This window comes from Pteropus alecto, unplaced genomic scaffold, assembly GCF_000325575.1.
Source record: "Pteropus alecto unplaced genomic scaffold, ASM32557v1 scaffold92, whole genome shotgun sequence".
NCBI lineage: Eukaryota > Metazoa > Chordata > Mammalia > Chiroptera > Pteropodidae > Pteropus > Pteropus alecto.
This window is the reverse complement of record NW_006432447.1, coordinates 1,719,648-1,742,910: the sequence shown is the minus strand read 5'-3', so window position 1 is coordinate 1,742,910 and position 23,263 is coordinate 1,719,648. Positions and strand designations below refer to the sequence as shown.

Genomic DNA, 23,263 nt, shown 5'->3' with positions numbered 1-23,263 from the left:
ACAAGGATAGGACCAAGCCTAAAGTCTTAGGTTGCCAGGCTAAATGCTACAGATACTTTGTTGAGCCAGTTTAGTCTCTTTTTCAGGATTGTTCCTTAAAAATTATTTGGAGAATCAGCAATTTTTAAGTTTAGGAGTTTTTATCTGTAGGATCACGAAGTGTCTTCTCAAAAATGGCAACGATGAATTATGCTGAGGCTCTTTGCTGCTTATATGACCATATAAAGTTGTATCTCTTTTGGCCATAGTGTGTGTTTTTAAATCGACATTTTTAAGAGTATTAAGTAATATATATGCAGTTCTAGTCAGTGTCTTGATTTGAGTTGGACATATGGACTCTGTTGCCAGTGATAGCATTATTTTCGTTGGGTTGGCACATTGATTTAACATTGCACACCAATTATGAGCCAACGACAGTTCTGACAAAAAATTTTTTTTTAATCGGTGAGACCTAGTTTAAGTAAAGTTTGTTTTCCACATTGCCGATACTTAAGTAGATGAGTTTTTTTCCTGTGTAACTCACTGAGAACTTAACACCTGTAGTGAGTAATATCAGATTATTTAAACAGGGGTCCCCACCCCCTAGGCCTTGGACTGTTAGGTACCGGGCCGCACAGCGAGAGGTGAGCGGCAGGGAGTTAGCGAAGCTTAGTCTGTATTTGCAGACACTGCCCAGTGCTAGCATCACCACCTCAGCTCCATCTCAGATCCTTAGGCATTAGATAGATTCTCATAGGAACACCAGCCCCTGGAGCCAAAAAGGTTGGAGACTGTTGATCTAAAAAACTGTTTGTTCTGTTATCATGGAATTAATTAATCTATGCATTCATTCATTAATTTAATGCAAAACTCCTACACTCGGATCCGGCAGAAATTTTGTTATAAAGATATTTGTTAAATTAATAATGACATTTGTTAAATTACTTCGTTGTAAAATCAGGGCAGAAGTAGAATACTTAAAAGTACAATTAATGTTTATTTTCACTTCTGTCTATATTTTTATTAGCCTTATTTCAATAGTTTTTTACCACCTTTTATTTTCCTTTTTTACTCTTGTAAAAGAGCATTTTTTTCATTCTTACCAATAGATTACAAGGCTAAGAGAAGTTTGCTTATCTCAACGTAGAATATTCTGAAACTATTATCCTGTAAGTATATTAGCGTAGTAGAGTCGTGTGGGTCATGGACCTCTGGGAGTTCCCAAGACCCTTTTGGTGGTCTAAGAGGTTAGAGCTGTTTTCATAAAAATACTAAGGACATTATTTGCTTTCTCACTGCTTTGACATTTGTACTGATGGTGCAAAAGCAACTGTGAGTAAAACCGTTGATGCCTTAGCTATCTATCTAGCGTGTATCAATCAGGGCAGTGTAACCAGATTGTACTAGTAGTCATTGGCACTTGGAATTTAAAAAACCAGTTTCACTTACAAATGCTCTTAAAGTAGTAAAATTATTAATTTGACTAAATCTTGACCTGTTAGTACTCATCTTTATTTCATATTCTGTGTGACAAAATGAGAAATATGGATAAAGTACTTTTGCATACCAAAGTAGTTCTGTAGTTGTTTCAGTCTCAAACTGAATTAGCCTTTTTTCATGAGAACCTTTCTTTCTTGAAACAATAATCGATGGACTGACTATTCAGACTTGACTATTTGGCAGACATTTTCTTAAAAAATGAAGGAAATGTTGCTTCAAGGAAAACCACTGATAACATTTTTGCCATATGATAAAATTTGAGTTTTCAAGCAAAAATTAGAATTGTTGAAATCTTTGAATGACCGGAAGTATAATTTTTTTGTGATATATAATAAAATGTATCAACAGTGAGAAGATCTGTATAACCCAGTAAACTAAATGACCAGTGCATGATATAGAGTAAAGGGTTCAGAATGTAAGGCAGACCAATGGATTTTAATGTAACAGCGTGGAAAGTTTATTGGTATAGTTCAGATTCCATATTGCAACTAAACTTTAAGTACCGACCACTTGTCAGTTTTAATGTAATATTGAATATTCCCACAAAAGGAGTTGAATTATACCATTAATTAGAAGATATTCAGCGCTATGGAAGAAAGGAAAAATCAGAATAAAGAAGAATAGTGAGAGTGCAGTGTAATTCTAAATAGGGGGATGATACGAGTCAATTACAAAGGTGACTTGAGCAAAGACCTGGTTGGAGAGTTAACTTCAGAAAGAACAGGCAATGAAAAGATCCTAGGGTAGGAGCACAGTAATGAGGCAAGTACAGGCAGAATAGCAAAGCCTTCTTAGGACATTAAAATACTTCGGCTTTTTCTGAAATGGGAGAAGTCATTGTAGGAGTTTACAAGGCTTCCTTCCGTCATCCGTCACCATGTTTAGAATAGACTATACGTAGGGCAAGGACAGAAGTAAGGGCATGATTTGGCTATAGCAGTAATCAAAATGAAAGATAATGCTTGTTCATAGTAGGTTGTGATGGATGTAGAGTGTAAAGGAAAGAAGAGTCAAAAATAACTCCACGGTTTTTAGTTGGGGCATCTGAAAGGCTAGAGTTGCTGTTAACTGAGGTGGAGAATGGTTGCATAGAACAGGGTCGGGGCAGGGAAAGTTCAGTAGTTACGTTTTAAACATGGGATGTTTGCGAAGAGGTCAAGAAGCCAGTTGTTTATAGTTGGTTGAATATTAGTCTGGAGTACAGGAGAGGAAGCAGTCTGGACTAGAGATAAACCTTTAGTAGTTATTAGAACATAGATGGTGCTGGGATCCTAGATGAGATCACTAAGGGAGTGAATATAGAGAAGAAAAGACCAAAGATTGACCTTGGAGACTCCCAGCAAAAGAGATCAAAAGAAAAGGAAGAACCAGGAAAAGTAGATTTAGAAAGAGTAGAGATTTCAGCAAAAGAGATCAAGGGGAAAGAAAGAACCAGCAAAGTAGACTTAGAAAGAGTGACCAAGAAAATGTATTCTGAAAGTGAAATGAAGTGAATATACAGTATTTAGAAAAGAGTGGGTGATCAGCTGTCATGTTACTGTTACTTAAGATGATGTCCGAGAGCTGTTAAACATTGAATTTAACAATCAGACCTTTGATGACCTTCATTAACTTTTTCAAAGCAAAGCAGGGTGTAAAGGTCTTATTGGAGTGGGAGAGAAATTAGAGATGACATAAATTTGAGATTTGCTGTATGGGGAGCAAAGAAACAAAGTAGTAGTTTGTGGAGGAATTTTACCTTTACTAAAACTACCACATCCCCTGAGCATATCTTGTTTCTATAGTGAATTTTGGTCCTCAATCTGACATCTTATTTTTCCTGAAAGTGAAGACTGTATAACTACATCTTGGACTGTATGATATGGCTTCCTTCTGTGTTTCCTTGTTTATCTAGTTGTTGGTTACATTTTCTTTTTTTCAATATTGTTGGTGTTTTTGATTTTGCCTTACCATTCAAAACGCCTAGCTTGTTATTTTTCCCCTGCATCAGAAACACTACCTGTATCCTCCAAAATTACTTTCAACCACTCTTTATCTGACTTCTCTTAAGTTCATCTGTCAAGTATATAGAGTATGTCTTTCATGCACTATTTCGAGAACTTGAGTTGTTTCTTGCCCAAACATTAAAGCTTAAGAGAAAATACCTCTATAGATATACTATCAGAGAATTTTGGTAAGACTTCTTAACTGGTTTTTATAGAATTTTAGAGACAGGCTACAAGTTTTGAGATTGAAAAACTCCTTGGCTAACATTATAATCTCTTCCTAGTGGCATTTCTTAATTTGACTAACATCCTAATTAGGAAATTACCTGCAAGCAGAAAAATGAGAAAATAGTTCAACCTATGTGCTTTGCAGTTGTCTAACAAAATAGGTTTGCTTAAAGTTAACAAAAATATGTGACTAAAGTACCTAGTGTGTATATATATACATGTATGTGTACATGCACATATACACACACTGGTGTTGTGTACCCAATCAGAATAGATTTTGTCCATTTATAAATTCCCTTGCCTGTTAAAAATAAGTGTCTTGCTCCATGCAAGCTTGGAAGGTTAAAATCAAGGGTATATGTCTTGGAATCGTAGTTCTTTTCCATGACCCACCCTTTCCTTAGCAGAATCTTGGGGTGCCTTGAGTTCTTTGCTGGTGTAGTGAGCAGAAGTCCTTTCAAGCCAAGGAAACTGTTCCAAAGCTTGAGGCTATCCTGCTGATAGGGTTTTGCGTTTGTGCACCTGACCTAGGGATTGATGACTCTTGGCAATATGGCTGAAAGTGATCTACTTGCTAGTCATACTTACTTTGTGATCAATTTCTCCTTTCTTATCCTCTTCATCACCCCACCCCTCCAAACTTCTGATTCATTCCTATGTTGCTATAACATGGGTTGGGGAGAGCACCTTGGGGTCCCCAGAGGCCTTCTCTTCCATATAAGACCTATTTGCACGAATTTTGTTTTGTTTTGTTTTAACCAGACTCTTGGTTTCATTTTGCATAGTTTCAAAACAAAAAAAACAAATCCTTCATTCTGAGTAGCTTTTAGCCACTTCTTTACTCAAGGAATCCATAGGCCCTTAAGTAGTTAGAACCCTTGGCATGCCAACATTTTTAGACAATTCTTAAATATTATTTAAATTTTGTTATTTAAATATTATTTAAATCAGTGCATAGTTGTATGATTACCTGACCCACCAAACAACCTTGGTCTTATATCTTCAAAATATGTGACATTTGCGTATAAAACTTTAAAATGAGCATCGATCCAAGTAATTTCACTCAAGAATATATAGTTCAGGTGCTCAAACCTGAATATACCAAGGGTTCGATGGCATTTAACAGTTTTATTAAATTTTTAACCCTAGAAACTGTTCCTTCTAGATTTTTGATATTACAGGATAATGAACTTCTTTGTTCTTCTGCTATCAAACTTGGCTGTTCTCTCCTTGGAATTCTTTGCTAATCAAAGCATTTAAAGCAAAGGAGCAAGCAACTTCTAATTATAACATTTTATTTTAATAATAAAGCATCCAACTTAGTCTTTATTATTAGTGACACCTTGCAACTGATCTTAACTCATTGACTGTATCACTGGATCAGAGGGACCTAAGACCAGTTAGGAGGCAAGAAATAAAATGAGGTCCTGCTTTAAAGCATTTGTAGTGGGGATCGTGAGGGGAAGTATGAAAGGAAGTTTAGAATGTAGAAACAGTGAGACTTGACAGTTGAATATCAGAAAGCCTCTATCCCTTTTTTTGGTCCAACTGATGATTGTTAGCCTTCAATACCTCATACCCAGATAATTATAGGAGCTTCTTCCTTGGCCTTTAAAATATTGTATGTTTTTAAGGTATACATCATGATACATATAATGATTACTATATTGCATATCATCTCACATAGTTACCATTTTTTTGTGATGGGAGAACCTAAAATCTACTTTTATAAATTTCTAGCATTCAGTACAATATTATTAGTTATAGTCATTATGCTATACATTAGAACTTTAGATTTATTCATCTTACATAACTGTAGTGTTGTACCCTTTGGCCAGCACCTCCCCACTTCTGCCGCCTCCTCACTCATGGCAACCACCCTTCTCCTCTCTGCTTCTACGTATTCAGCTTTTTAAGATTTCCCATAAAGGTGAGATCATGAAATTTTTTTCTTTCTGTGTCTGGCTTATTTCACTTAGCATAACATCTTTGTTGTAAATGGTAGGATCTTCCACAAGACCTTCTGGATTCCAGATTCTTCCCTTTCTTTGATCATGCATTCTTCACAGCCTCAGTACATTCTCTCACGCTCAATTTTTAAACTGTTATATTGGCTATGCAAATTAACATTTGTGCTGAATTTGCTTATTATAAATAATAAATATTTAAATCAGTATTTATTGCTAAGGAACTTCCTTTGCAAGGGGGAGTGGAGCAAGATCAAAATTTTAAATATTAAGATTTTTATATAGAATTTTTAAAAAATAATTTCTAATGTTTTCCATTGATTGTTTTATGACTTGCTTGGCTTAAGAAAATAATTGTGCTGCCACATCTTATAGATTCATAAATGAGATAGTAGTATATATTTAATATATTTGGTTGTCCTCACATTCATTTAATTGTGAAACTGAAAATGCATTGTTCTCGGCCTCCCGGCTATTAAATAGCACAATTCTTTAACCTTACACTAAAGTGACCAGCCCATAAAAATACCTCAAACCACTCTGACTACTGTTTTGAAGATAGATTGGAGGGGGTGGGGCAAGGGATAGAATCAGGGAGACAGACACTTATTAGAAGGTTAATGCAGTGATCTCATTATACAGTGATTTACAAACAATAGAGTGTACAGATTTGAATTATCTTACATACCTGAAAATTGTATAATGTTATTAACCAATGTTACCTCAATAAATTTAATAATAAAAAAGACATAGTGGCTTAAACCAGCGTGGAAGTGGTGAGAAGTGGTCAAGATTCTGAATTTATTTTAAAGTTCTGAGTCAAAGACACATTTGCACACTATGCACATTCTTTATAGGGTCCAGTGGGTCCCAGAAACATTAAGCACATTCTCCAGTTAAAAACCCCTGCTGTTTTTAAAAGTTAAAAATAACTGCTAAATTTTGAGAAATTAATTAAAAATAAAAAATGTATGCAAAAGGTACCAAAAAAAAAAAAAAAAAGCTGCTGAAAGATTAAAAAAACATTTCCTGGTTCTCCCCTACATCTTCTTCCTAGTAGGAACTCCTATTAAGTCTCAGCTGTTTCCTTTGGAGTTTTCTTCATACTTTCTTTTCTGGTAGAAGAGGATTTAGTTATAATGCTCCCTGTTTCCCCATTCTTTTCATCCTCTCAGTAATTAGTTACATCACAATTTTTTGTTAAATCAGTAGTTAATGCTTAACTTACTATGGCAATATAAAAATAGTTGATAAAACAACTAAGTTATATGTTGACCTTTTCTTTCTTGAATAACTTCATTTTCTCCCCCTGGAGTTAATAATTGCCCCATATTCTAAAATATTTGCTTAGTTATGTGAGTACTTATACTTGAATATTTATTTTCATGTGGTCAAATATATGCATCTTATCAGTCTTTTTTTCCTGGAGTTCTTTATCTCTTTGAACTCTGTTATCCTATGGCTGTCTGGACTAGTTATTTTCTGAGCCTGACATTTCACTATCATCTTGGGACTCCTCCTCCCTTTCCTTGATTATTACTCTGTTTCTGCATTCAATTCCCTCTTTTTACACCATTTTGTTGAGATATCATTGACATATGACATTGTATTAGTTTTAGGTGTACAACGTAATGATTTGATATAGTCCCTCTTTTTTAGTTTACTCTTAACTTGCGGAACACATCCTTTAGTAGCTGTGTAAGAAAGGGTACAAGATAGAAAATTTCTTGAAATTTTTTTATCTTCTTTGGCAAATTTTTGTGAGAATTAAGCTCTGTTCTTTCTAGCTGCCAAAGGTGTTTATATACAGTCAAATAAATGAAACATTTAGAAAATTATTTAGTCTTCTGAAATAAAAAATGTTAGATTTTAGTACCTTGGCAAAGCCCAGTTGCCCGCCTGTTTTACAGCTTGCGTATGTGTACTAACTGATGAATTAAATAGATAAGTTTTGTTCATTTTTTTGTAGATGTGGTGGTACAGTGGGAGCTATTCTGACATGTCCACTGGAAGTTGTAAAAACACGACTGCAGTCATCTTCTCTGACACTTTATATCTCTGAAGTTCAGCTGAACACCATGGCTGGAGCCAGTGTCAACCGAGTAGTGTCTCCTGGACCTCTCCATTGCCTAAAGTGAGAGCACAGTTTATGAATTTTTTTTTAGTTCGTTTACCGTAATGATGCCCATATATTTATTTATATTCTGCCATTTTTTTAAAGTTTTTTTTTATAAACTTAATGACAGTTACTATGAATTGTATTCCTTAGAAACCATAATTCTAATGGAGAGGAACTGTTAGTTAGATAAAATGTAATATTTCCAAATCATGTATTTGGAATATTTTTTACATTTACCCAATGGATTTATTTTCTAAAGCTATTATCTATATTTTCTTTTGAATTAGTCATAGATTCTTGTGTTAAATGTTAACTATGTGTGTGTTTTTCATTTTCCAAGTATTCACACAAATAAGTACATCCAGTTAATAGCAGTGTGTGATTTTTATATAACATAAACATAACTGATCTTTAAAGCAGAGTTCTACTGATTTTAAAACAATTCAGTGTTTGTTTGACATTTCTTGATGGTTTGAAAAAGATTTGTTTTTATATTTTACCATACTTTTTTATGTTACAAATTGGATTTGAAATTTAAAAACTATTAAAATTAGGTTTTACATGTTTAAACTTAGGTATGTAACTGAATGCCTTGTGTGTCTGCCTTATCAGCTCATTTGGAACATAATCTGTTTGAACTTAGTTCACAAGTGTTTATTTTGTAGTAGCAAATAAACTCATACTGTGTGTTTACCTTCTCTACCAAAAGATTTCATCAGCCTTTGCTTTTTGAAACTTAACCTAAGTACATGAATAGGTAGAATAAAATTTTAACAATTTTGGATTAAAATAGTTATATATAAATCTACCTGATTATTAATAGAGTATTTTAATATCACGATTTGACATTTATTACCACTGATTACCTCTCCTTAAAGTTCTTCCTTTGTCTTTTATAACAATACTATATTTTTTATTTCATTTTTAATAGCTTTGCCTTCTCTGACTTTCCTCAGAGGAACTGTAGGACCCTCTGAGTTCAGCTTTAATTTTTCGGTTGTGCTGGCCCTCTTACATGAGTCAATCTAACGTGTTTCACCTCCCATCAGTATACAGATGACTTCCCACTCTGCATTCTCTTGCTCGAGCAAGTTTTCACTCATTTCCATTATTTCCCTCGCAGGAACTCTGTCCTGATCAGTCTGCTTCAGGCTACTGCTGCTCCCTTTCTCTTTTTTTTTGCTTTCCAACTTCCTTATTGAGATATAATTCACATACCGTAATATTCACCCTTTTAAAGTGTACAATTTAATATATTCACAGAGTTGTAACCATCACCACATTCTAAATTTAGAACATTTTCAGTATCACCACAAAAAGAAACCCTTACCTGTTAGCAATCACGCCTCATTTTCTCCCTTTCCTCTAACCCTCCCCCTTAGCCCTAGGCAACTACTAATGTATTTTTCGTTACTATAGGTTTGCCTAGTCTGGACATTTTATACAAATGCAATTATATAATATGTAGTTTTTTGTGTGACTGATTTCTTTCACTTTACATATTTTCAGGGTTCATCCATGTTGTAACAAGTATCTTTATTGTCAAGTATTTCATTTTATCTACTCAGCAGCTGATGGATATTTGGGTTTCCACTTTTTGTCTATTATGAATAATGCCACTATAGGGATATATGTTCTCATTTCTCTTGGGGATGTACTGGGAATGAAATTGCTGAGTCATATGGTAAATTTATGTTTAACATTTTGAGGAACTGCCAAGCTGTTGACCAAAATGGCTATAAATTTCTGCACATCTTCACCAGCCCTTGTTTTACTGTCTTTCTTTCTGATTATAACCATCCTACTGGGTTTGAAGTTTTTCATGGCTTCAGAACCAGGAACTTTAGGAATCTCCCCTGGGCTCTTAGTTTCTTAGGTGGCTCAGATGATCTTCAAGGGGTCTCTAAGTTGAAATTGTATGCAAAATTGTGAGTGTTTGCAAATATGTATTTTTTCTTTAAAGGACACTTATCTTCCTTAATTTATCAAAAGAATTTATAACATAGAAATAGCTGACAAACACTGAATCTTCAAAATGTGCTTTTGTCATTCTTAACTTTGCTTCTGTCTAATCTAGTTTTATCAAAAGTAGTTCTGGTCTACAGCCATGCCACCCTGAACGTGCCCAATCTCATCTGATCGAGAGGAAGCTAAGCAGGGTCGGGCCTGGTTAGTACTTGGATGGGAGACCACCTAGGAATACCAGGTGCTATAGGTGGGGGGGTGGGAGAAGTGATCCTGTATTATCGCCTGTATCAGTCATCTGGATGCATAGTGAAAATGCAAATTGCTGAGCATTCTCCTATATCTATTTAATCGGAATACTTTGAGGGTGGGATCTGCATTTAAACAAATGCTTCAGTAATAATTATCATATTAAGATTTATCAAGTGTTTACTGTGAGCCAGGTACTTTTTAAAGCTTTTTATATATGTTTATTCTTTACAGTAACTGAAAAAGAGTACTGTTTTTCTCTATTTACTGCTGATGAAAATAAGGACAGGTGAAAAGTTATTTTATGTTTTCACAGCTAGTTCATTACCAAAATTGGGCTTCATTATTGAGAAGTTTGGCCCCACAACTCAGACCCTTGATTAACCATTATGCTCATTTGCCTTTCAAGACATCGTTCTAATAGATGCTTGAGAATCAGTGGCCTAGTCCATTAACTCGAAATTAAAACACCTGTTCTCCTCAATCTCTTTTTCTCCTCACCTCCAGAACTTAACTCACCCTCAGAAAGCCTTCCATGACTTAGACATGCATCTGTTCCTTTCTCTGCATATGTATCTAGCTTGTATAGTATTTGCTTATTAATATAATGTTATTTGTTTCAATATAATTCTTATTTTCACAGCTGGACAGCAAATTTCTCAGTAGCAGAGGCTTCACCCTCTCTTTTGTCTTTTTACTCTGCTTAGTCTTTAGTAAGTATTCATTACAGTAGATGTTAGCTGAGTACAGGGAGAAATGATAACAGACCAAACATTTTAGTACCCTAAAAGTTTTTAGATTTTGTCATAGCATTTCACTAGAATGATTGGATGAGATAGTGCTGCAGTACTTAGAGACTTGTCCAATCTTGAGGAAAGGACCTCAAATACTAGGAGGAAACTAAATTTCTCATTGGAATTTTGTGTATGAGTGTGTGTGTCCAACATCTTTTTTTTCCTAACATCTTATTTTTTATATTATATATATATACTTTTTTAAAATAATGTCTACATTTTGTGAATTCTTATCAGTTCCCAAGAAGTACTAGAATAGAATTCCATCAGACCTATTGATCTATAGGATTTGGCTCCACTAACTGGGGATTGTATTTACTAGTAAAGACAGTAAAATGGAGGCAGTTGAAGATGAGAGTAGCATGACGATATGAAAATAAATGTAGAAATATACATTGTTATATCTTTAAAACTTGTAGGAAATAATCTAAGTGGAATTCTTTTTATTATCACTATAAATTTGTTATCAATCTTCTGTAATTTATGCTATGTCAAGAAAATCAACTTTTCAAAAGTAAGGAATACTGACTAGAGCAGCATAACATTATATTACAAACATATGAGATTTAGACTCTTAAGTTTGCTGTACAAATGAAATACCAGACCTTGAAAGACATTCCTTTCTAAATAATATTTTTCTCTTGCAGGGTGATCTTGGAAAAAGAAGGGCCTCGTTCCTTGTTTAGAGGATTAGGCCCCAATTTAGTGGGGGTAGCCCCTTCCAGGTAAAAAAATTAAGTTAAGCAAAATTGTAGCGATCTTTCTTGTTTCAGGCTTAATAGGGAAGATGCTGAAGATGCTGAAGTCAGGATGGTAAGGATAAAGCACTATGGTGTAAAAAACAGACAGGTATCAGTAACCATCTAAAAGGATTGGCAGGTTGCACCATATGACAGTGCAAAGAAACTCATAGTGAGATCATCGTGAAACAGTTTTTGCACCAGGTTTAAAAGGCAAAGAATGAACTAAAGGAACTAGCAGTAAGAAAGGGGAAGATCTGGATTTCTAGAACTAACCCTGTTTTTTGGTTTATGGGACAAGGTAAGCAGACAAAATGGTTTCATTCCCTATTAGAAAAGCCGAAAGGGCCTTAATACATTAACTTGTCATTTTTCTCTGATACGTTTTTATCTTAGATCGACTTCTTCCATGATAGAATGCTGTGCAGAGTTCACATTCTGAGTGAAAATACATACCCAGCTCTCTGTTCCCAAACAGTATACCTGATCCATGTCTCATTGTTTATTGGATTTCAACTCTTTATGGACTACTTTCTCTCTTTTTAAAAAAATTATCCAAAATTTTATCTTTATTGTAAAGACTGAAAAAAATGTACAGCATAAAGCTTGACATTACACCTCAAACACCACACCTCTCTCATAATTCACCACACACTTACTTTTCTCCCTATAGAAACCATCATTAATAAATAGTTTGATGTATAGTCTTCTATTAATTTTTCTGGACATCAAATGTGTAATATGTATACTTATCATTTATATAAATTGAATCATATTAATTATTTCATTCAATTGTCTTGAAGCTTTTCCATGAAAATGTATAGTTTTTTAAAAATTGCATAATATAACTATCCCATCATTAATAAGCATTCCATTACTGATAAACTTTTAGATTTATTTCCAGATTTTTGCTTTTGAAAACGATTTTATGATCTTCCCTATACGTTTATCTTTGAGTACTTAAATATATTTTTTTAGGATAGTTACCTAAAAGTAGAATTTCTGGATAAAAGGGCATATGCACATTTAAAATTAATGAATATTGCTCAACTACCTTCTGAAAAGGCATCCAATATTTTTATTCCGAAATAGTGAATTAGTTGCACCGGGTATTACCCATTTTTGCTATTATCCATGTCTTGTAATAATTGTCAAATAGACCAAATATGATTTTTCATTGTTTTAATATACATTTGTTTAATTTTTGGTGCAGTCTCACCCTCCTTATAATTATTTGTATATCTCTTCTGTGAATTACATATATATATATATCCTTTGCCAATTTTGTCATTAGGATGCCTTTTAGTGTATTGAGTTCTAGGAAAGCATTGTTTATTCCTCTTCACAATTTGGCATCATTAAATGTATTCTATTTTTTTTCTTTTTCGTAAAGCAGAATGTTTCATTTTTAATTATATTAACCTCCCCTTTTCTAAACATATTTAAAGACACAACAGTGAGATTCTCCCTATTTATACTTGTCTATCTACTCTGTCACTTATTCAACAGATAATCAGGATTGTTGGGAAGTAACAAGATATTTGATATAGCAAGCAACTAATTCAGTGCCTGGAAAGCTAAACAATGAGGAGGTAGTTGGGATGCATAAAGTAATAGTAAATTAACGGGAAATATTTACAAATGGAATGGAATGTTTACAGATATTGGAAAATATCACCTGACCTGATGGGGCTGATTTCTTTTGGAATTGTTTTGTTTGTTTAATGATACTATGAACTATTCTGTGTATAGTATAAATTAGAATATACCACAGTCTCTCAGAATTGTTTAACATATACTTTGATCAGTTGGGTCAGTTCTGACTTTCTCTCACCAAAAACAAATATGTATTTGGAAGTGCTTATACCATATTTCTTTAAGTGTATTTAATTTAGTCTTATCATTACGTAAGCCTTCCAGCTTTACTAACATGTTTTCAAAATTTTATACAAATACTTTTTGTTATAGTTAGTTGCTGTCAAAGTATTGGGATGGGGGAAAGGGGTGTCTCAGGATGCTTTACGTTTGAGTTTGTCTTTTTCTTAATGAGTTGATATAAAAAATACTACAGGGCCTTCATGGGAAAAGTGTAAATTAACCTGATGTTACATGAGAATGTAGCTAAGACAATATTTTTAGATTTCTCTGCTCTAAAATTATAAAGATCAATTTACATGTCATTTAAATCTTATGAATTAAGCAACATGCTTATTACTAAAGTTTAAATCTTTATTGTAGAGCAATATACTTTGCTGCTTATTCAAACTGCAAGGAAACGTTGAATGGTGTATTTGATCCTGATTCTACCCAGGTACACATGATTTCAGCTGCAATGGCAGGTATGAATATGTGATATTAAAAAACAAAATTTTCTGAAAACTAGAGACTTAATATTGAGTTATGATTAATTTACATTGTAAAGTTAAGACAATGTGCTTTTCATTGTTTAGCATCCACAAATGTGGTTTTGATTATGTTTTTTAGTATACCATAAATTTAATCAGGGGGTATATGTAAAATCTGTTTCAGTTGGCATTTTGTAATTAGGAGTTTTGGGTAGCCTACAGGTAATATAATATTTACATTGTCTTGTGTAGTTCATTGAATATTTAGTGATCACTTTTGATAGTTTTAAGAATCCAACCATAATTACACTATAAGTTATGGAGCTGTAATTTACTCTTCTCTCCTCAATTTCTGTTAGTGCCTTTTCCCTTTTTGCTGCATGTTTTGGCTTCTGTCTGAAATGTGCCGGCAGTTCTTGGTAAAGTATTCATTTTGTCCTGTGCTCAAATGCTGACATTTTTGTGAGTGATGTATTACTGATAATTCAGTTACTATAATGTGTATATTTTGAAAAATACGTTTGGCATTCCACGTAAATCACACTAGATAGCACTCGAAATTTGGGCACTGGCTATCTGTACATGCTCGCTATAAAATGTTTCCAGGAATAATTTTATCATCATTGAGAGTATATATAATTCTGAATTTAAACTACCAGTCCTGGGGCTCTCTCTGCACTGCCTTAAAGATAAACTGGAAGATTGGTTTGACCAGTCTCTTTCTGGAATCATTTGTTGCTATGCATGTTAGACAAAGCCATGACCTTTGGTTCTCAAAATTGTCTACCGTTTTCTGAGATTTATTCCATATGTAACCATACCTCACATTTCCAAATTATGCTGTGACTTCGTAAAGCAAATTATATCTACTTTCATCAACTGTTGACCAATTAATTGTCAGTTATATGCTTAATGAGTGCCTTAAACTGTTAACCATTTTCTGTTTAGAAATAAAGTGGATCAATTTGAACCATATACTTAACGAACTAAGTGTAAGTTTGAAATACTAATTTTTGAAAGGTTAATAGCCATATATAATAAAGGTCTAGCATATTACCTTACAAAATATTTCAAGGCTTTTTATATTTAGTAATTGTTGACTAACTCATTAAAATTTTAAAGCTGGAAGGTAAAAACCTTAAAGATCAAGGTAGTGAAATACTTTTATTTACTGATGTGGAGAGATCTTGGGCAAGTTATATAATTTATGTGAACCTCTATTAATCCTTAGAATGAGTAGGTGGTTCTACATATATTTCGATTTTGAGAATGAGTTCTTCAGTGCCGTAGAGATCATCTAGTTACAACTAGAATTATTTTTTAATGTACTTTTTACAGATTTTCCCTCCAAACATTTCAGTTGGTATAAGGTAAAAGTTAGTAGCTAATTTCAAACTATATAATCACTGTATTAGGATCTTTAAGAATGTATTTCTGGATTACCAGTGTTTATGTTTTGTTTTTTAACCCCAGAAAATTATAAAATATTAATCTTTCCTTTTTGAAAGAATTAAAATCAAGAAAGTAGATGAGCAATCATTTGAGGATAGTTAAATATTCAGTATTGCAAATTTAGAGTTTCAGAATATCTTAATTCCCACTGGAACATTTTTTTCATTAGAATATCTCATCAGAATTTATTACTATATTTTATCAATTGCAAAGAATTTCAGTGGGATTTTTATTTTGCACTTTTTATGTTGTACAAGTATTAACTTTATCTTTTTTTTATCTCTATATTGGTACTATTTCCCAACCTTGAATTCCTTGAATTTTGGTTAATTAATAGTTTCATACTTGTTCAGAGATTATTGCACTGTACACTTACTGTGTAATTTGAAAATACTTCTTCCATTTCTTTGCAGTTACATTTTTTCTGCGAATTGTGCTTTTAGAGCTTACTTGAACTGTTTATGAGCATTAACTTTTAGCATTGTGGTTTTCATACATAACTACATGGTTGGTGAAACTGAATGGTCCCATGCAGACTCATTAAGGTAGAATTTTGCCTCCTTCAGTCTTGAAATAATCTGGACCAGATTGCTCTGGTTTTCTTCAGGATCATATTTAGAGGTCTTATAAATACGAATTGGGGGTGCAAAGAGCTTAGAGGCAGTCATGTGAAAAATCCTTTTTTAAATGGCTGTTCAAAAAAAAATGCTAACCTTGTCACCTTAGTATCTTGAACTAAAATAGACAGTGATACTGCCTGCAAGATTTTGCCACATCAAGCATTACACAAAGAATTTAATAACATACCTTGTACATAATTTTTATTTCAAGTAACCTCTCAGTTCAGTTGCATTTTGCATTTTATCCATAAGAACTAGAGTGTTTAGATACCAAGTTTTTTTAATTAAAAGAATAGTTTATTTAAAGTGGGTCTTATTTTCATTTGTTGTAGTGTTTCAAGGGACTACTATAAGAGTTTGTAAACCTCTAAGTTTGACATTGGAATTTTTTTTCCATTGTGAGGCTATTTAATCAAATTAAATGATGTTGACACTTCATGTTTTACCTGCCTTTTTTCTTTCCTATGTACGACATTTGTCAGACTAAGTAAATCTTAGCAATTGACAGTATTTGTTTTGTTGAGGGTATTGTGTGTATTTGTTTAAATGAACTTGCATATCCCTCTGTATATACCTAAACACAGATGTGTGTACAAAAAATAATTTTTTTCTTTATAGTAATTCTCAATTTTAAAAAGTTTTTATCTGGAATGTACATACTTTTATATACAGGATTATAGATTTAAAGGAATTGAATTCTGATTGGCTTCGAATGAATTTTTATTGGCTTATATATTCAAACAGTTACAGCTCAAGTTTTTTTAAATACCCATAATGTAATCGGTTAATATTTCCTAGATACCTAGTGGGTTTTATTTGCTTTTAGCATTCACTGTTATTTTTCAAGATATAGTTTTCTATTTGACTTAAAGTTTATTAAAGTTTAAATTTTTACTCATTAAATAGAAATTTTGTCTTGTGTATATAAAATATTTTTTATTATCATGTTTGTCCATGGCAGCTCATTCAGCCAGATGAATGGTTGAACCAGATGTTTTATGTTTGTGTGTAAACATTCTTCCTGTTTTTTGTTTTGTAGAACACAAGAAATTAAATACAAAATAACCCAAAATATTTCATAAAAATGGATGTGCAATATTACTGGCCATAGTGCAAAAGGTGAAAGGTACTACTGTAGCAACATATACTTTATTTTTTTTTAAAGATGATAAATAATTACAAAATGGAGTTCCTCGAATATTCTGGGTGGGCTTTTTTGTTTGTTTTTTGGTTTTTTTTTTTTAAGTTTACTAAGTAGGCTGATGATTAAAGAATGGAAAATTGTGATTTCAACTCCAGTCATGATAGATAATAATGGTAGGAAAATGGGATATTTTAATTCCCTCTACAAATATTTTCTTAGAGTCCCCTTTGACAAGGTTAGCATTTTTTTTAAGGCAAAAGTGGTCTTTTAGGTAAGTATTTGGACTCTGAAACTGCTGCAGATGGCAGAATTTTCAGTACTCGGTGCATTTTTTAAAAAAATTTATGGCCCGTTCTGATATTCCTTTTTCTTTTTTAACTTAAAATTTTCAAAAAAGTTAGATCTCACCGTAAATATTCTCAAATCCTCCCAATGGGATTCATTTTGTACACATGTTTCTGATGAGGTCACTGCTTGTTGTTATGATACAGAAAAGCCTGTGTCTATTTTAGGCATTTACTGTACATTTCTCCCGAGAAAAGAGTGAGATCGTGTCATCTCATGCTCCCCATCCGCAGGTCACTTCCTGTAGAAATATGGACTAACTTAAACCTCGTGAGTACTGATCTGAGCATCTCTTGCAGACTCTAGTTATAAGAAACACCCCCTGGGAATTTATAATAGCTGTGGAATTAATAGAAGGCGGGAAATGAACTTTTATTTCCTGAATTTGTGTGTGCATTATCTGAATAGTTTATAAAACTTTAATTCTAATTCTTTTATAATATTCCTTTTAGAAGGAAGAATGGGTTAACCTTACAGTCATTATACAATAACAGCCTGGGGTCTTCAGCTTAGCCATATAACTTTGACCAGCAAAGAATTTGATAACAGTATTTAAGATATAGTTGTAACTAGTATCATACCATCCTACAACTTTAAAAACAAAATAGCTCTTTGCTTAGAGTAACATTTTAAAAGTCTAATAGAATGCTTTCTATTCTCTTGTCTGTTGATACTTGACTTTTTTCTACTATCTTGCAGAAACATTGATCTTAATACCTATCATTACTTTCCAAATAAATGGAGGAAAAGAATATATGGGATCTTAGCTGTTTTAGTTTTAATTAGTTTTTTTTTAGTAGTTTTAATACATTTGTCTTAGAAAGTTATATGGGCTTTGTTCTTACTAAAGAAATTAATTAAAATAAAATACTAAAAATGCAATACTACAGGTATCACTCACTTAATGAAATAGACATTTTCAGCAACTTTAATATAAGCAGAATTTCTGTTAATGTTTTTTAATTGGTTTACATTATCAGATGGAGTCTTAGATAAAGCAAAACTTAAAAAAATGTATTTTAAAAGTTTCTAATGTATGTCTTAAAACTTTCTAATAAAATACTAACCATATTACTAACAGTGTGGCCAATATACTACCACTTTGCTTTAACTGACTAGGGAGTAACATTAATTCTTAACCTGCAAGTAGATCCTACATAAACCTCTAAGTCCGTTTTAATGTGGGTACTCAGAATATTACTATAAATTAGCATATTATCAAAATGTCACAAAATTTAAATACCAAAATAAAAAACTACAAGAAATTTCTAAGTTTCAGGGACACCATTCCCAGCACTTTTGTGTATGTTTTTCTTAGAAGAAATAAGGAAATATGTTTAGCTTTGGCTTTTTGTCAACTTCAAATTGCCTTACCATATATAATTCAAAGTTAATGATAAATTTTTGTTTCTTCCCACTTGTTTCATTTCTTGAATTAATAGATTATATTTTTCTAGATTTTATTAGCCTTATAATGTCTAGTGTTACCAGAGTGTCTTCGATAAGAGAATGTAGTATAGCGTAAAATTCAAAGGTCAGTTTTAATTGGTAAAAGATCAATATCTAAAAGCTGTGGGATGTTGCCTAGATTCTTTTAACCTAATGGTTTGCTGGCATTTAGGCTAGTGTCTTTATTAAGAGTTAGCTTATGGGGAGAGTTGAGCCAAAATAACTATAGTAAGCAAAAGTAAACAACTGTAATAGTTATATAAGGATAAAATGACAACATTATCTCACCTAAATTTTAATGTGTTCTGTTCTGTAGGTTAATTAGTGTCTGGAAATGAATTTTAGTTAAGTGAGAAATACCTGTTGTTTGCTTCTTGTCATTGTTTAATATGTACAGTGAATAATTAAAATTACGATTTATGGGTATTTCAAAATTTTATTTCTAGTAATATTTATAAATATTTATTGTAATATTTTAAAGTTGACATATATGGGCTTTTTTCAGCCTCTGAGGAATTTTGTGGCTTAAAATAAAGCCTGGGTTCTAAGTTTATATTTTTGTAAGTAGAACATAATTATTTTTTAAATACTTCGATGTTTGTCTTTTCAAATAAAGTATAGTAAATTGAGATTTTCTAGGCACAGTTTTTTTTAAGTTTGATATAAGAATTCTCAATTTCAGCCTTTCTAAATTTAATAAAACAAATATTTTTTTCCTTGAAATTTCCACAGAATAATTAATAAAAACCATTGTGAATAATGCAGAATATTTTGTTGGTTTCTGGCACTTAGTGGCTTTTCACTAATAAACCCTTAATATTGCTGCACAGACATGTAGCGAACACATATATTTAAGTTTAAAAATAAAGAATCCTTAAATTAGGATATCACCAGAACACTGGTGTCTGGTTCATATTTGCCTTAAAATAAAATTTCAACATCTTTAGTTTGACTTTTTTACTTAGAAAAATGAGGTTCAAGAGAAGGGGGAAAATGCTGTATAACTTTATCCTCACTAGGCCATGCAAGAAAATCTTTTCTGGACTTTTAAATTGATTTTTTAATTGATCTGACAGTTTTGTATTTTTCTCTTTCCTTTTACCAAGAATACATGCATGAAAAAACTTTATTTAAAAATGTTACTTACAACCTGTCCAACACTTTAAATTTTTATTATTTAGAACTGATATTTAGAATATGTAGTTTTAAAAACACTTAAGTGAAAAGGAGACAATATAATAACCATTACAAAATTACTAAAGGAGTTATGAAATCAAACTTTTATTCCATTTATCTTGCTTGATAGATTTCAATTTGAGCATCCCTTTGTGAAACATCTGGCTATTTCTACAGTGTTAAAGCGATGAATTAAGGGAGGAAAATTTGGGTTAGCTAATTTTCTGATATTACAGAAAGGAAATGAACCTGTGAGACTAAATTCCACTTTGTATACAATTTAGAGAAATTATTTTGCATTTGTTATATACCCATACTAGCTTTGAAACCCAAAAAAGGTTTATGATTGGTTCTGTACTATATTTAACTTAAAAAATAAGTTATCCCTAATGTGTACCACAGCATTCTTGTTTCTGAAAGTACTAATATTAAATGTACTGGTTATAGTCCACCCTTCTAAAAATAAAGTGCTTGACCTGCTAGTATTAAAACAGTTAAGATCCTTAGATATTCCTGCATGTAAATTTTCATTGAATTTAAAGGCCAATTCAATAAATGTAACTTGATGTAAGTAGTTCTATGAAGTTTGGGTAGCTGATTTTAAACTTTCATAAGCAATATATTAAAACCTTGCTTCTTCATATAGGTGAAGTGGGCTTCATAAATTTCGATCATCAAGAATGCATTTCATGTTGCTATTTTTTTATAACACTAGGAAGATAGAAATAAAAGATATGCACTAGCCTAGAAACATACGGTTCCAGAGATCTTAATTTACTACCTGGAATGAGCCATCTTAGGTGACCATCCTTCGACATTGATAATAACACAGTACTTTAGTTTTAAAGTAAACAAGACCTACCTCTACCTTAGGTTTCTCTCTTCAGTGTCTGTAAAAGTGAGAGGGGGTTCCAGTTTGTAACTTTTTGAACTTCTGAGTTTTTGTATGTATTTAAGTAAGGATGAAAAATAGATTTGTCCTATTAACCCTAACAGAAACCTTACCTCTGTGATACCATTATTTTAACAGTATTAAATGTATGTTTATATATTCATAAGGCCAAATAACAGTCCTTTCTGTTATACAGTCAGCTTAAGATGAAATATTAGTAAATACTGACATATAGAATCCATTTCGAGCATAGTGATTTGTGATGTTAATTGGACCCCAAGTAGTGATTGTAGTTTGCATGCTAAAAAGCCCTAGAATACAGTTTTTTTATATTTGTAGAACTGGGTTTCTGAATTTAGTTTAGAGAATAGAGGGTACCCAAGAGGATTTTCTGCATATGTTGGGAGAAATATTTTTATATAGTCATATTTTGCTCTTAAAAGATTATCTTTTAGTCATTATGATCAGAATTTGAGAATGTAGATTGGAAATAAAATACAAATGTTCATGTTTGTATGGATTTGTAAAATAAAAGTGTAAAGCATACATCAGTTAATACTTTAAATATTTATATGCATTTTTTAATATAGATTTATATAATTTTTAAAATTTTAAAGTTAATAGTGTATTCATTTTTACCAGAGTTCATTTTAAACATGTTTGTTTAGGTTTTACCGCAATCACAGCAACCAATCCCATTTGGCTTGTAAAGACTCGATTACAGCTTGATGCCAGGTATGTTATTTCATTAAAACAAAACTAAAGTTGGTTTCAACTAATTTTTTTCTGTAATTTATATCAGTGAGATTTCAGTGCCAGCTCTCTAACCACGTTTTCTCTTCTTTTGCTGCTGAATTTTTGTTTTGTTTTTGAAACATGGAAAGCAAAAATGATATAATAATTGGTAATATGAGACTTTAGGGAAGAAAGTGTATTATGTGTTGTGTTTTTAAATAGAAGAAGAAGAAAGAATATATTAACCTTAGCCCAAGCAGAGATTACATGATTATAATCAACCTCCCAACAGCCAATAACCATATGATCAACTAGCCTAGGCTGAATCTTTATGGATCGTTGCTCAAATTCAGTAACCTTATATACAATAAGTCCTGGCATGGGATTTTGCTCTCATATATTCATAGACTTCATTTTTTACCACCGACCACTTCTATGGTAGCAAGATTCATTAATTCAGTAAATCTGTATTGAGCACTGCTAGATTCTAGAGATATACCAGGAAACAGTGGGAACCAACTTTAAATGAGAACAATGAAGGAATGGCTTTTTGAGCCTATTTTAAGCAGAGGCAACAGTCAGTGCAAACCACCCAGGTCCTAAGTTTAGGGCCTTTGACGTGTTCTGGGAACTGAGAGAAGGCCAGAAGCAGAGCAGCTAAGGGTTTTACCATCTCAACTTCGGTTGGCCTTTAGGATAGAGGATGGGAAAGGTAATACTGTTAAGTCGAGAGATGATCCTATCTGGTATATAATAATAATGTTAATAGTTTTGAAACTGTTTTAGTCTTTCAGTCTGGAGTAGACTGTATAACAAATTTCCACAGTTTTTCGTATTTTAGGGTTTGAGAAGTGTTCTGTCTTTTAGACTATAAATAAAACTGATCTAATAATTAACAGTTATGCCTGATTAAATATCTGCTTTCCACATTCTGTCATATTGAACTGTATATTATTTGGAAACTTGAAAAGAAATGTATAATTCTTCTTTCACCTGGAATAATTTTTAGTGAAATCTTAAGTATTGTGGCAAAACTCAAAACTTTTTTTCTTGAAGCCAAATATCTGAAAAGTGATAATGATAGATAAAACAACCCAAAGGTTAAGAAAGTGTAAGATGCCAGTCTGTATTATACTATGAACTACCAGGGCTATCCTTCAGTATATTCTAGGGTAGATTTGTATGAGATCCAGGAAAAGCATGGCTTTAAACTCTTTAATATTATTTTTTCACTTATTATAATTATAACCCAAGCCAGCACAGTTTCTTAGGCTTGGGAGTAGGGAATGGGATGGTGTTAGGATAGTTGTGAAATGTTTATTTAAAGATGCCAATTTGTAACACTGATATCAAGAACAGGGCAGATGTATTTGCATGTTACCCTTTGGGACTTGCAGCTCTTTTAATTTTGTAAGAAAAGATCTGATGGCAGAGACTTAATTTCAGTTGGTTGCAAGAATTATTCTCAACTAAGAAATTATTCAGTGTCATTAGTTGAGGACAATCATTAGTTCATAAATTTGGAAGAATCTGTAGGTTATCAGGTAGGTTTCTTAGTTGTGGTTTTATTTTGTCACAT

The 23,263-nt window shown here is 32.5% G+C and overlaps 1 protein-coding gene and 1 pseudogene across 2 annotated transcripts in view; both read left to right on the top strand.

The window, feature by feature from the left end:
- The window catches only part of SLC25A36 (solute carrier family 25 member 36), a 31,232-nt gene that overhangs the window by 1,086 nt on the left and 6,883 nt on the right, over positions 1-23,263 (top strand). Inside the window, exons 2-6 of one of the 2 annotated variants that reach the window (XR_001516468.2) lie at positions 7,629-7,793; positions 11,434-11,511; positions 13,765-13,865; positions 17,666-17,702; positions 21,618-21,684. Coding sequence is in view for 1 of the 2 variants with exons in the window: in XM_006907189.3 (XP_006907251.1) it covers positions 7,629-7,793; positions 11,434-11,511; positions 13,765-13,865; positions 21,618-21,684 (411 nt within the window). In the remaining variant the exon portion in view is untranslated. The remainder of the gene's footprint in view (positions 1-7,628; positions 7,794-11,433; positions 11,512-13,764; positions 13,866-17,665; positions 17,703-21,617; positions 21,685-23,263) is intronic. The other variant, XM_006907189.3, reaches the window with a different exon arrangement.
- LOC112475985 lies at positions 9,876-9,996 on the top strand (annotated as a pseudogene).